Below are 14,593 nucleotides of genomic sequence, written 5' to 3' on the forward strand. Positions count from 1 at the left end.
GTTAGGGATTGGGTGATGGATGGAGAGGGGCAGTGAGCATTGGGGTGAAGAAGGGATGTTGTTCTGCCCTCACTATATGTGGCTGAGATATAATTAGACAGACAGCTAACTCTCCTCCCTTAAAGGGTCACTAAAGGAAAAAACATTTTTTGCTGAAATGACTGTTTACAGGGTATAGAGACATACAAGTTAACTGATTCCTTTTAACATGAAGTTTTGTGTGAGAGGTGAGTCGGGAAGACTCACTATACAAAAACAAACAAATCCAGGGCAGTGTTTTGTTTTTAAAATGAATCTGATTGGTTCTGAGGAGTTTTAGACACACAGTAATGACAGCTTAGACCACCGTGAAAATCTCCCAGTACGATGGTTATAAGGAAACAGGCAACCAGGAAGTGTGGAGATCACAGCAGAATTACAGCTACTTCAAAGCAAAAACGAACAATGAGGACATGAAACCAGTACTGCAGTAAGGTAAAGGAAGCTATTTAGCTAAAAAAAATAATTCCTTTAGTGACCCTTTAACAACTCATTGAGGCAGTCCAAGGTCCTTTTTTCAACTTTTATTGCAGGGAAGTTAAGTTAGAGTAAAACTTAAATAAAAGAAATAACACACAATCAATATACACAATATACAGTCCTAACACACTAGTCTCACTAGGAAAAGGGATTATGAACATACCGGCGATGTTTCCATTAGGCTGACATTAGAATTGCAGCTGAATAGGTGTGGAGTTCTCTGAAAAAGGTAGATGGTAGTGAAAAAGGAAGATAAATACTGGGGGTTGTCTCTAAGACCTCATGGTATAGACCAGTGGAATTATGGGAAGCTAAGGTGGCTTTTAAGCAACAATCTCTATCTACCTTCAGTAAATTATTCACAGATGCGAAGTATGTAAAAGAGCCACTAGATGGCGATATTACAATTTACTTTACATCTATTAGCATATTCAACAAAAGCACATAAGAAACACTTTCTGAAGGCATGACAGATGTACAAAGAAAGAGGTGCTGGAGGAGAGGCAAGCTGAAGAGGAAGTGGAAGTGAGTAATCATTACTTTGTGTTGGTGTGGATACCAGGCTGGGATTGGGTGAGGGTGGGAAGAGGTGATGGTCATTCAGGCAGAGAACAAGAAAGTGCTGGAGAAGAGAAAAACTGAGAAGATAGTAAGAGGTAATCACGGTTACTCTGTGCTGGTCCTGGTACCAGGCAGGCATTGGGTGAGATTTGAGAGTGGCGGGGGGGGATATTCACAGGGTAGAGAAGGGATTTATGAAGTTTGCAGTGGTGTAGGAGTAGTAAAATGAGAAACAGGCAGTAAGAGGAGGATCTTAGTTACCTTGTGGTTGTCCTTGTACCGGGCTGGGATGGGTTAAAGGGTGGGGAGTTGGGTGAAGATGAGGGTAGCTGAGAAAGAGTCAATGAGAAGAGCTGCCTTGTTGTCACGTACCTGGTGGAGATCGAGCTGGAGAGGGAGCTTCTCTTGCACCTCCTGTCCAACACCCCTGGTAGTGATGGCGGGGAGTAAAGGACATCGAGTGGCACGAGGGCTGATGCAGTGGATGGCGCTGGCTGGGCCTTGGCAGGAACCAGGTGGCTGAAGAGCGCTGGGCAGGCTCTGATAACTGGAGCTCTGTATCACTGGATCAGCAGATGGATGCGTAGCCGGGATGTAAGCCAGGGGGTCATCAACAGCTGGACAGATCAGGTACCCAAACCAGTGGCAGAGACGGGACACAGGTCGGGTTTGGTACACAGATGGGCAGCAAGGTACAGGAATACAGACAGAAGCGGAGTCAAACACCAGCCGGGATCAGGTAGGCAGGCGGAGGTCAAGGAGCAGGTTCAGGTGAAGCTGGGTCAAGACACAGAAAGTTGGAACAGATCAGGTAAACAGGCACTAGCTGAAAGACTACTCAGCAATGTTCATGTGTCAGGGTTCAGTTTAAATAGGCTTACTTATCGCCCATATGTGCACGTGCGCGCATTGGCACGCCCCCGCGCATGCGCCAATACTGGTCCTTCTTTGTACACACACTGGTGTGCCCGTGCGCATCTGTTAGTCGGACTTCTCTTACACTTGTGTGTGTCCTTGTATCAGGCTGGGATGGGTTATGGGTAGGGTGGAGGTGATGGGGAGTGGGGTGTAGATGAAGTGGTGCAGGAAAGGCCAGCTGAGAAAGAGTCAATGAGAAGAGATCACAGTTGCCTTGTGTGTGTCCTTGTACCAGGCTGGGATGGGTTAGGGAGAGGTGACGGGGAGTGGGGGTGAAGATGAAGTGTATGAAATGGTGCAGAAAAGGCAAGCTGAGTGTGACGGACCCCTGTACTCAAGATGAGTCTGTCCGCGTAAATCCTTCCTCTGTCCGGTACCACACAATCCAAGGCCCCTTAGCTTTCCCATTCACTAGTCTTAGCTAAGTGTAGGGTAAAACATCCGACAGTTTATTAGAACAAGAATAAATTCTTGTATACAGTTGAGGAGGAGGTTCCACCCTCCTGCTCATATTACACTAACAATACACCTGTAACTAGAAACATAAATTAACATGAGCTAATTAACTAATCCCTTAAAGCAGCCGATGTGATGCTGTAACTACAATACACATTATCATACATATCAACACAGTACTCCTTCATACAATTGCAGGGTTAATTGGCACAACCAACAATGGGTGAAAGACTCTTAGAAGCCACACTAGACTCATTTTCATTATAGCAGACAACAGACAGACAGGTAGCTGGAGTTGACATCAGCATCTTTTAACAGTATGTGTCCCAACATTATGAATCGGTCACTATATCTAATAAGACATATACAGGGTTCCCTGAGTCTGTGTGTCCTGGGGGGACATGGACCTAAATCCAAAGTAACACCATCTCAAGGGTCCCCAGGCATTCAGCTCACAAAGGGCACCGTTCTCCAAAATGCCAGAGCCCATGATCGGTAGGCAAGAGGCCAGCATTCAGTCCCCTCCAAAAGCCTCTGTCCCGGCATACACTGAGAAAGAGTCAACAAGAAGAGTTCACAGTTACCCTGCGCTGGTCCTGGTACTAGTCTGGGATTGAACGAGGGATGGAATGGTGATGGTCACTGGGGTTAAGAAGGGGGTGTAAGAAAGTAGCAGTGGTGCAGGAGAGGCAAACTGAGGACAAGGTAGTGAGAAGTATACATGTGCATTTCGGATTTTCGAATTTCCAAATTCCGAATTTACGAAAATTTGGAAATTCTAAATTTCGGAAATGTGAAAATTTGAAATTCAAAAATTTCTGACATTTCGGAATTAATGAATTTGTTAAAAAACGAATTTGGAACGAAACAAATTGCACATGTCTAGTGAGAAGTGGTCACTGTTACCTTGTGCTGGTCCTGGGCTGGAATTGGGTACGGAGTGCCTCTGTCCCGGCAGACACTGAGAGTCAACAAGAAGAGTTCACAGTTACCCTGCTGGACCTGGTACTAGTCTGAGATTGAACAAGGGATGAAAAGGTGATGAACACTGGGGTGAAGAAGGGGTGTATGAAAGTAATAGTGGTGCAGGAGAGGCAAACTAAGCAGGAGGTAGTGAGAAGTAGACATGCGCACTGCCGAAAAATTGTTAGTTTTCCTTACATTCCTTTCTCTTTTTTCGGTAATTCGGTAAATTCGAGAATTCGAACATTTGGAAATTCAAAAATCCAAATTTTCCAATTTTCTAATTCGGAATTTTCAAATTTTTGAATTTCGAATTTTCGAATTTATGATTTCCTAATCTCCGATTTTCGATTTTGGAATTTTGGAAATTTTGAGTTTCCTAATTTCGAATTTTCAAATTTCCAAAATTTCAAATCTCTGAAATTTCGAATCTTTGAATTTCTGAAATTCCATTTTTCCGAAAATTTTGGAAATTTCTAAAAATCGGAAATTCGAAATTTGGGATATCTGAAAATTCGGAAATTTAAAAATTTCGCAATTAACAAATTTGTTAAAATTCGTTAAAAAAAATAATTCAGAACTAAATAAATTGCACATGTCTAGTGAGAAGTGGTTACTGTTACCTTGTGCTGGCCCTAGGCTGGGGATGGGTACGGAGTGCCACTCACTGGTGGGAAAGAATGGGCATATGAAAGAGGAGGTGGTGGTGGTGATTATACGATGACCAAAATACTTGAAGTGCATAGCTTGTGGTTGACTTGTAGAAGGTCCATATGTCAGACGAAACTTACAAGGACTGAAACATTCATGACTCCCATGATGCTGATAAGACCTCTGAATGTTGATTGTTCATGAACTCTTCTAATCACTGTTTGTATCAAAGATAACTCAACAGGAAAATTTAAATTTGCCATAAATGTTGAGATTTGGCCAGAAGAGGGACACGGGGCTTGAAATGCGGATAATCTCCTCTAGATGACCTTTAATGTTATTCCTTATCATCTGACAGTCACTGCCGGAGTCCCGGGAACCCCCACCGACTCCCAGCCTGGAGCTCATTCATGGTAAGAATATTTGATTTACTCTTGCTGTATAAATGGTTTCTGCGGTGTTAGAGGAGAGCTCTAGTTAAAGTTCTGACTGAGGGGGGGAGGGGGACTCTGAGTCTGGACCCCTGATAGGATTTTTAAAGGATCGAGGAACCCTTAAGATATCCCTTGCCTTGAGAGTTTGCCTCCACTAGCCATTTTCTGAAAGGTGCTGGGTCATTCACTCATCAGTTCAGTGCCACATCCTAGTCCTCATACTCTAATTTTATATTAAATATTAAAGGTTTCAAGGCTGCCATGTTACTGCTGGGAGGGGGAGCAGGATTAGCTGTGGTGGTGAGTCACTCCTGGAGGGGTTGGGATGGGGGGTCAGGGGGATCTGAGCTGCTAAATCTATTACTGGAAAAAGGGAGTGGGAGGAGCAGGGGAAGTCCATACTGGGAGAGGGTGAAGGGTAAGCTGAGCTGCTGAGTCACTACTGGAATATGGAGCTGGGGGGTGGGTCAGGGGGAGCTGAGCTGCTGGGTAAAAATTGGAATCAGAAGTGAGACGGGCAGGGGAAGCTGAGCTTCAGAGTCACAGCTTAGAAGGGAAGCTAAGCTATTGGGCCATTGATGGGAGGGGGAGCAGAAGGAGCTGTACATCTGAATCAATGCTGGGCAGGGTGAGCTGAGCTGCTGAGTCACTACTGGAATGAGGAGCTGGGGTTGGGAGTCAGGAGAAGCTGAGCTCTAAATCCATTACTGAAAAAGGGGAGTGGGAGGAGCAGGGGAAGTCAATGCTGGGAGAGGGTACAGGGTGAGCTGAGTTGCTGAGTCATCATTGGAATCAGGAGTGGGAGGGGCAGGAGAAGCTGAGCTGCTGAGTCACAGTTGAAAAGGCCTAACGAGGAGCTGAGCTATTGGGTCACTGTTTGGAGGGGGAGCAGAAGGAGCTTAGCATCACTACTTGGCATCACTGCTGAGTCACTACCGGAATGAGGAGCGAGAGGAGCAGGGGAAGGTGGGCTGCTGAGTCACTGCTTGAAAGGGGTAGAAGGGGAGCTGAGCTATTGGTCACTACTGGTAGAAGGAGGATCTGAGCTGCTGAGTCAATGCTACGAGGGGTAAAGCTAGAACTGCTGAGTCAGTGTTGGGAGGGGAGAGCAGGGGAAGCTCAGCTGCTAAAAAAACCCAATCTGAGTAACTTCTGTGCTTCTGCTGTCAAATTTGAGGATGAATTACTGCACAGTGTCTGAAGCTACAGGGATTAGTGAGTTCTTGTTCTAAAGCTCATTTACTCATATGAAGGGTATTCATTCAAGAATGTACATTATGTCAAAGCTTTTCTTGTTTCCAGGAGATATCACCAGTCTGTATGAGAACGCTGTGTCTCCTTCACCACCCCCACCCCCGCCGATGGCCAAACCACAGCGGAGCGTGCAGGACTGGGATGAACTCAGGTAACAGTCATGGAGTCTCATCTTTACTGTAATTCTTAGAGCCCATTTCAGGGATACTTTTTAGTTCACATTGTCTTTTTATTGAAGTTTTCAGACTGTACATTGTAACTTTGTAGCGACATACCAATTGACTACGCTCATAAAGAAGAATGATTCAGCTGCACATTTTTTTCAATTTATTTTATTACTTGCTGACTCCACCTCTCTGTTCTGTATTACAAGCAGAAGGGAGGGATTTCCCTGACTGCTTTGTCCCGTGATCGCTACTCTCGTGACAGTGATCATCAGCTGGGAGCTGGCGGTAATAGTTAGACCTCTGCAATTCGTTTTGTTTCTAATTCTTTTTTTTTTTTTTTTTTTTTTTTTTTTACGAATTTCGACAAGTTTGTTCATTCGAAAATATCCGACTTAACAAAAACCTGTTTTTCCGAATATTCGGGAATTTGAAGTTTTGGAAAATTCGGAAATTCAAAATGTGAAAATAAGAACAAAAATTCAAAAGGACGAAAATCCGAAAATTTGAAAATCTGCAATAATAGTTAACTATTACTATTAACCACTTAAGGACCGCCTCCTGCAGATATACGTCGGCAGAATGGCACGGCTGAGCACAAGCACGTACAGGTACGTCCTCTTTAAGTGCCCAGTTGCGGGCGCGCGCCCGAGACCCGGCCTGAAGCTCCGTGACCACGGGACCTGCGGACCCGATATCCGCTGAAGTCCCGCGAGCTGAAGAATGGGGAGAGCTGTGTGTAAACACAATCGATGACGTCACATCTACAGCCACACCCCCCTACAGTTAGAAACAGACATGAGGTCACACATAACCCCTTCGGCGCCCCCTTGTGGTTAACTCCCAAACTGCAATTGTCATTTTCACAGTAAACAATGCATTTTTAATGTGTAAAAATTGTCCGATGTGTCCGCCATAATGTCGCAGTCACGAAAAAAATCGCTGATCGCCGCCATTAGTAGTAAAAAAAAAAATTGCAATAAAACTATCCCCTATTTTGTAAACGCTATAAATTTTGCGCAAACCAACCGATAAACGCTTATTGCGATTTTTTTTTACCAAAAATATGTAGAAGAATACGTATCGGCCTAAACTGAGGAAAATTTTTTTTTAGATATTTTTGGGGGATATTTATTATAGCAAAAAGTAAAAAATATAGAATTTTTCAAAATTGTCGCTCTATTTTTGTTTATAGAGCAAAAAATAAAAACCGCAGAGGTGATCAAATACCACCAAAAGAAAGCTCTATTTGTGGGGGAAAAAAGACGCCAATTTTGTTAGGGAGCCACGTCGCACGACCGCGCAATTGTCAGTTAAAGCGACGCAGTGCCGAATCGCAAAAACTGGCCGTGTCCTTTACCTGCCTAAAGGTCTGGGTCTTAAGCGGTTAAATTACTATTAAATTATAGGTATTGTAATTTCTTTCAAATTTGGCTGTTGGTGAATTTAATGGATACGAATTTATCCGAAGTTACGAATTATCCGAAATAACGAATGCCGCATCTAAACAAATGGAATGTAACAAATAAATAATAATAAATAACAATAATAATAATCAAACCTTTTTTTGTTATTATTCATTCCGTTCCATTTTTTTAAATGCAGCATTCGTTATTTCGGATAATTTGGAACTTTGGATAAATTCGTATTCAAACCAAATTTGAAAGGAAATTTCAAAACCTGTAATTTAATACTTAGTTATTATTAGTTAGTTATTATTTAGAATTTTTCGGATTTTCGAGTTTCTGAATTCTAGAATTTCCAAATTTTTAAATTTATGAATTTACGAATTTTCTAATTTAGAAAATTCGTAGATTAGAAAATTCGTAGATTAGAAAATTCGTAAATTAGAAAATTTGTAAATTAGAAAATTTGTAAATTAGAGAATTTGTAAATTAGAAAATTTGTAAATTAGAATATTTGTAAGTGAGAAAATTTGTAAGTGAGAAAATTTGTAAATTAGAAAATTTGTAAATTAGAAAATTCGTAAATTAGAAAATTTGTAAATTAGAAAATTTGTAAATTAGAATATTTGTAAGTGAGAAAATTTGTAAATTAGAAAATTCGTAAATTAGAGAATTTGTAAATTAGAGAATTTGTAAATTAGAGAATTCGTAAATTAGAAAATTCGTAAATTAGAAAATTCGTAAATTAGAAAATTCGTAAATTAGAAAATTCGTAAATTAGAAAATGCGTAATTGACAAATTTTCTAATTTCGATCATAACGAATATCCCGAAAAACTAAACGAAAACAAACACATTTTTTGGCAGTGCCCATGTCTCGTAATAGTGGTTAAGAAAACTGTACACGAGGTACAGTATATATACCTGTTCAGTGGTCAGATTAGGAGAGGCGCACACAGTGCCGATGTTCTGTCGAGAAGTGCCCCACCCATCAAATAGTGCCCGGGACAAACGGCGCCGTACGTCATAGCTGGGCTGACGTAACCATGGCGCATGCGCATGCGCACATCGTAAGAGGTATGGCTCGATGGGAGATACCATTTCACGGGCAGAATTTAAACCTGTACAAACAGCGGGGGGAGACCGCAGTTCTCAGACTCTGCATCACTGGTGCTGGTGGGCGGATAACAGAGAGGCCCAATGTGAAAACAACGGTCCCCCCCCCCCTGTTTGTACAGGTTTAAATTGTTCCCGTGAAATGGTATCTCCCATCGAGAGATACCTCCTACGATGTGCGCTTGTGCCCTGGGACGTCACTCCAGCTGATCGCCAACTCAGCTGGAGTGCGGCTCCTTCCGGCACTATTCGATGGGGGGCACTTCTCGACAGAACACCGAAACCAAATTTGAAAACACCGTATGCCCCTCCCCCAATCAAATGTGCACTAATTCAGCAGTGTAGGTTGCCATTTTTCTACCCCTCTCCTGCTAAATCGCCCAAGTCGGCCACCTCTTCTACCGACCCCTCAGCCCGGCATGGAGAGCACATTTATAGATCGTCTTGTTGTGTCTGTACAGAACGATCGACATTCCTGAGCTAATTATAGCGTCCCCAACACCACAATTATGAAATATGTGCCTGCAACTCTTCACATCTGTGCCCCATAATCCCTCTCTTCACACATGGTCACCATCCGAGCGGACTTGTCCCAACGTGGAGAATTCCCTGTGTGATCCTGCCAGACACTGTCCTATACGTTGTGTATCGATGACACCTGGGGGGGAGGGGGAGCGTTATTGGGTCATGAATACAATAAATAAGAATAGAGCTGTGTTGTATCAGGTGATTATATTTTCTATACAGACCATCCTGGATTTGAGCAGACACACTAATCTAATGAATAGGCTCAGACTGAATGTCCAGCAGTCTAGTTAAGCTTTATTGGTTAGGCAGGTGTGCATAGCAGAGATCCGAGCTGCAGTACTGGGTATTGACCAGCAGATGGCCAATTACTTAACCACTTCCATACCGGGCACTTACGCACCTTCCCGCCCAAGCCAATTTTCAGCTTTCAGCGCTGTCGCAATTTGAATGACAGTTGCGCAGTCATGCTACACTGTACCCAAATGAAATTTTTACCTTTTGTTCCCACAAATAGAGCTTTCTTTTGGTGGTATTTGATCACCTCTGAGATTTTTATTTTTTGCGCAACAACTAAAAAAAGACCAACATTTTTGAAAAAAATATTTTTTTTTTTTCTGTTCATTTTTTTGTAAATAAGTAAGTTTTCTTCTTCAATTATGGGCACTGATATGGCAGCACTGATGGGCACCGATGAGGTGGCACTGATGGGCACTCATAGGCGCACTGGGCACTCTTTCGCGGCACTCATGGGCGACACTGATGGGTGGCACTGATGGGCACTGGGTGGCACTGATGTACACTGGGTGACACTGAGGGGTGGCACTGCTGGGCATCATTAGTCAGTGTCCATGTTGCCAGTCACTGGGCATAGATGGGCACTAAGAGGTGGCACTGATGGACACTGGGTGGCACTGATGTACACTGGGTGACACTGAGGGGTGGCACTGCTGGGCATCATTAGTCAGTGCCCATGTTGCCAGTCAGTGCCCATTTGTGGGCACTGATTGGCATTGATTGTATTCAATTTTTTTTATTGTTTTTTTTTTTTTTTTTTTTAGCAATCTGTGCTCTATTGAGCACCGGGGGGCACTCCCTGGTGGTCCAGTGTGGCGATCCGAGGGGGGGCTGCGCTGATAAACAAACCACGCAAACCCCCCCTGTCAGGAGAGCCGCCGATCGGCTCTCTTCTACTCGCGTCTGTCAGACGCGAGTGAGGAAGAGCCGATCAACGGCTCTTCCTGTTTACATCATGATCAGCCGTGGTTGGACATGGCTGATCACGTGGTAAAGAGTCTCCGCCAGAGGCTCTTTACCGAGATCGGAGATGCAGGGTGTCAGACTGACACCCTGCATCACCGATCGCCGCCCTGCGCTCCCCCACGTGCGCGCGCCGGCATGAAATCCTGCAGGACGTCAGTTGTCCATTGACCGGGCGGGAAGTGGTTAAGAATGAACATTACACTTTCAAATTTAAACCGTGGATTTGGTCCACTGTCTTTTCTTTGTTCGTTTTTTTTTGTATTTCGGGGCAATTATCTAAGTTTCTGGTGTAGGAAACTGTCAGAAGTGGTGAGCGCTACATTAACAGAGCAGATAGTCGTCTTTCAGGTCAGAGCCAGATTTAGACCTTGGGGGAGGGGGGGGGCCCGGAGCACTTCAGGTTTGGTTGGTTTACATTCTCAGTGAGAGTCACACATTTTTAAAATGCATGACACTAGACACGTGCACTGCCGAAAAATGTGTATCATGGTATCACTGTACTTGATTGGCCAGTAAACTGGCCTGACCTAAACCCCATAGAGAATCTGTGGGGTATTGTCAAGAGGAAGATGAGAGACACCAGACCCAAGAATGCAGACGAGCCAAAGACATACCACTGAAGCCAAAGCCATCTAAAGAACATCCTGCTGGGGTGTTTGTAGTGCAGTGGTGGGGGATGTCAGGGTGCAGTGAGTGAAGGTTATGCCCCTGTTGGTAAGGATGGGCTTTGATTTGGGTTAAAGGCTCGGAGATGAAGGGTGTCTTCTAGCATGGATAGACTGAACTCATAGTATGTTGTATCCTCAGGCTGGAGATCCAGGAAAAGGAGGATAACCTGTCCGCTATGAGGAACAGAGACATCCCTCCATACTTCCAGTCCGAGATGGCTCAGCAGTTCCTCCAGAACCAGGTGAGATCCGGCCACCATGGCCCCTCCTACAATATTGCTGATGTACTTCCACAAGCACTAAGAGCTGTGATGAGACCCCATTTGTAGACTGATACACTAAAAAAGGTATTTGTTTAATGTAAAGTTCCATTTTTCATTAAAATAATCACTGATGCTGGTCCTACCATGAAGGTCCTTATTCAGGCACTTCCTGTTATATGGTGACGGGAAGTGGAAGTGAGTGCATGCAGACGGGAAGTGGAAGTAAGTGCATGCAGACTGGAAGTGAGTGCATGTAGATGGGGAAGTGGAAGTGAGTGCATGCAGATGGGAAGTGGAAGTGAGTGCATGCACACGGGAAGTGGAAGTGAGTGCATGCAGATGGGAAGTGGAAGTGAGTGCATGAAGACGGGAAGTGGAAGTGAGTGCATGCAGACGGGAAGTGGGTGTGAGTGCATGCAGACAGGAAGTGGGTGTGAGTGCATGCAGACGGGAAGTGGGTGTGAGTGCATGCAGACAGGAAGTGGGTGTGAGTGCATGCAGACGGGAAGTGGGTGTGAGTGCATGCAGACGGGAAGTGGGTGTGAGTGCATGCAGACGGGAAGTGGAAGTGAGTGCATGCAGACGGGAAGTGAGTGCATGTAGACGGGAAGTGAGTGCATGTAGACGGAAAGTGAGTGCATGCAGATGGGAAGTGAGTGCATGTAGACGGGAAGTGGAAGTGAGTGCATGTAGATGGGAAGTGGAAGTGAGTGCATGTAGATGGGAAGTGGAAGTGAGTGCATGTAGACGGGAAGTGAGTGCATGCAGATGGGAAGTGAGTGCATGCAGACGGGAAGTGAGTGCATGCAGACGGGAAGTGGAAGTGAGTGCATGTAGATGGGAAGTGAGTGCATGCAGATGGGAAGTGAGTGCATGCAGACGGGAAGTGAGTGCATGTAGACGGGAAGTGGAAGTGAGTGCATGTAGACGGGAAGTGGAAGTGAGTGCATGTAGATGGGAAGTGGAAGTGAGTGCATATAGATGGGAAGTGGAAGTGAGTGCATGTAGATGGGAAGTGAGTGCATGTAGATGTGGAAGTGAGTGCATGCAGACGGGAAGTGGAAGTGAGTGCGTACAGACGGGAAGTGGAAGTGAGTGCATGCAGACGGGAAGTGGAAGTGAGTGCATGTAGACGGGAAGTGGAAGTGAGTGCATGTAGACGGGAAGTGGAAGTGAGTGCATGCAGACGGGAAGTGGGTGTGAATGCATGCAGACGGGAAGTGGAAGTGAGTGCATGCAGATGGAAAATGGAAGTGAGTGCATGCAGACGGGAAATGGAAGTGAGTCCATGTAGACGAGAAAAGTGAAAGTGAGTGCATGCAGACGGGAAGTGGAAGTGAGTGCATGCAGACGGGAAGTGGGTGTCAGTGCATGCAGACAGGAAGTGGGTGTCAGTGCATGCAGATGGGAAGTGGGTGTGAGTGCATGCAGACAGGAAGTGGGTGTGAGTGCATGTAGATGGGAAGTGGGTGTGAGTGCATGTAGATGGGAAGTGGGTGTGAGTGCATGCAGACGGAAAATGGAAGTGAGTGCATGCAGACGGGAAGTGGAAGTGAGTGCATGCAGACGGGAAATTGGAAGTGAGTCCATGCAGACGGGAAGTGGAAGTGAGTGCATGCAGACGGGAAGTGGAAGTGAGTGCATGCAGACGAGAAGTGGAAGTGAGTGCATGCAGACGGGAAGTGGAAGTGAGTGCATGCAGACGGGAAGTGGAAGTGAGTGCATGTAGATGGGGAAGTGGAAGTGAGTGCATGTAGATGGGAAGTGGAAGTGAGTGCATGCAGACGGGAAGTGGGTGTGAGTGCATGTAGACGGGAAGTGGAAGTGAGTGCATGCAGATGGGAAGTGGAAGTGAGTGCATGCAAACGGAAAATGGAAGTGAGTGCATGCAGACAGGAAGTGGAAGTGAGTGCATGCAGACGGAAAATGGAAGTGAGTGCATGCAGACGGAAAATGGAAGTGAGTGTATGCAGACGGAAAATGGAAGTGAGTGCATGCAGACGGGAAGTGGAAGTGAGTGCATGTAGATGGGAAGTGGAAGTGAGTGCATGCAGACGGGAAGTGGAAGTGAGTGCATGCAGACGGGAAGTGGAAGTGAGTGCATGCAGACGGGAAGTGGAAGTGAGTGCATGCAGACGGGAAGTGGAAGTGAGTGCATGCAGACGGGAAGTGGCTGTTAAACAACTTCCAACCCCCCCCTCACTCGGTCAGTCGGTCAAACCCCCCACCCTCCCGCTGTTGCTCGGTTGATCATCTGTACATCAGCCCTGCACGTACACCATTCAGGCCATGGGCAGCTTCGGTGGCTTCCCCTTGCATCTCCACCTCGGACACCCCCCCCCCCTGCTCTCAGCCAATATGGTCACTTCTTCTCTCGGCCAATTGCGTCTTATAACCCGCTTTTCGATTGATCGGGTAGGAGAAGCAGGAAGACAATAGTGAATATTAATTTGCTGTTGTCACACAAGTGGGTGGGCTCTGCACCCCGGGCCTGACCAAAGTTGTTGAGCGGGGGGGCGGTAGTGGATCCGCTGAACAACCGAGTTGTTGAGCTGGAGGGGGGGGGGGGTTCCGCCGCCCGAACAAAGTTGTTGAGGGGGGGGGGTGCCGCCGATTGGTCATGGTTGCTGAGCGGGGGGTGGGATATCACTAGATGGACTTCTTAGCTCCTCTTCCTGCTTCCTCCTCCCGTGGTGCATTCAATAGGGGCCCCCTATTGGCCGTGGCCCATGGGCTTGAGCCCAGTCAAGCCCAATGGTAAGTCTGGCCTTGCCTACCTGCCTTTCCAAAGGAGTGTCTTGTAGGATGTCCTATGATCCTCCCACTTATTTGTATATAACCAGCGCCTCTTGTCTTCTCAGTCTCCAGACATGGACGCCCTGTCCAACCAACTGCCCCCGTCTTCTACCGCCTGGGAGGAGGATGAGGATACGGAGGAGGAGCTGGCGCTCAGTGTCGAGGAGGAGGAGTCAGGTGTGTGTCCCCCAGTGTTTCAAATTGCCCCGCCTCCTGACTGTATTATAAGCAGTTCATTGGATGTAATTTTCTGAAAGTAAATTGATACAAAATACAAAAAATACAGAGAACACGGGGTGGGGGATATGTTGATGGGGTCAAGGGCCTCTTTCCAAAAACCCTGGGATGTGATTGTGGGGGTCTGCAAGTAAGGGGAGCTTATCGGAATTTGGAATCCTCCCTTTAACAAGGGGCCCCCAGATCCCGCTCCCCCTCCCCCATGAATCACATCTTTGATATCAGGGGGAGGAATAGTACCCCATTGTTGGTGTCAGGGACAGGAATCATGCCCTATTATTGGTGTCAGTGGGAGGAAAAGTGTCTTGTATTAGTGGGATGAATAGTAGTCCAAGGGCCTGATAAAGGAAAGCAAAGGGCCACATCTGGCCCCCGGGCGGCAGTTTGGAGACCACTGTTT

General features: G+C 45.9%; 1 protein-coding gene across 1 annotated transcript in view; it reads left to right on the forward strand.

Annotated features, from left to right (window-relative positions):
• SPAG17 (sperm associated antigen 17) overlaps positions 1 to 14,593 on the forward strand; it is a 229,726-nt gene that overhangs the window by 189,557 nt on the left and 25,576 nt on the right. The window contains exons 37-40 of the mRNA XM_040339490.1: positions 4,427 to 4,481; positions 5,805 to 5,907; positions 11,037 to 11,139; positions 14,022 to 14,133. Coding sequence (XP_040195424.1) covers positions 4,427 to 4,481; positions 5,805 to 5,907; positions 11,037 to 11,139; positions 14,022 to 14,133 — 373 coding nt within the window. The remainder of the gene's footprint in view (positions 1 to 4,426; positions 4,482 to 5,804; positions 5,908 to 11,036; positions 11,140 to 14,021; positions 14,134 to 14,593) is intronic.

This window comes from Rana temporaria, chromosome 2 (assembly GCF_905171775.1).
Source record: "Rana temporaria chromosome 2, aRanTem1.1, whole genome shotgun sequence".
Lineage (NCBI taxonomy): Eukaryota > Metazoa > Chordata > Amphibia > Anura > Ranidae > Rana > Rana temporaria.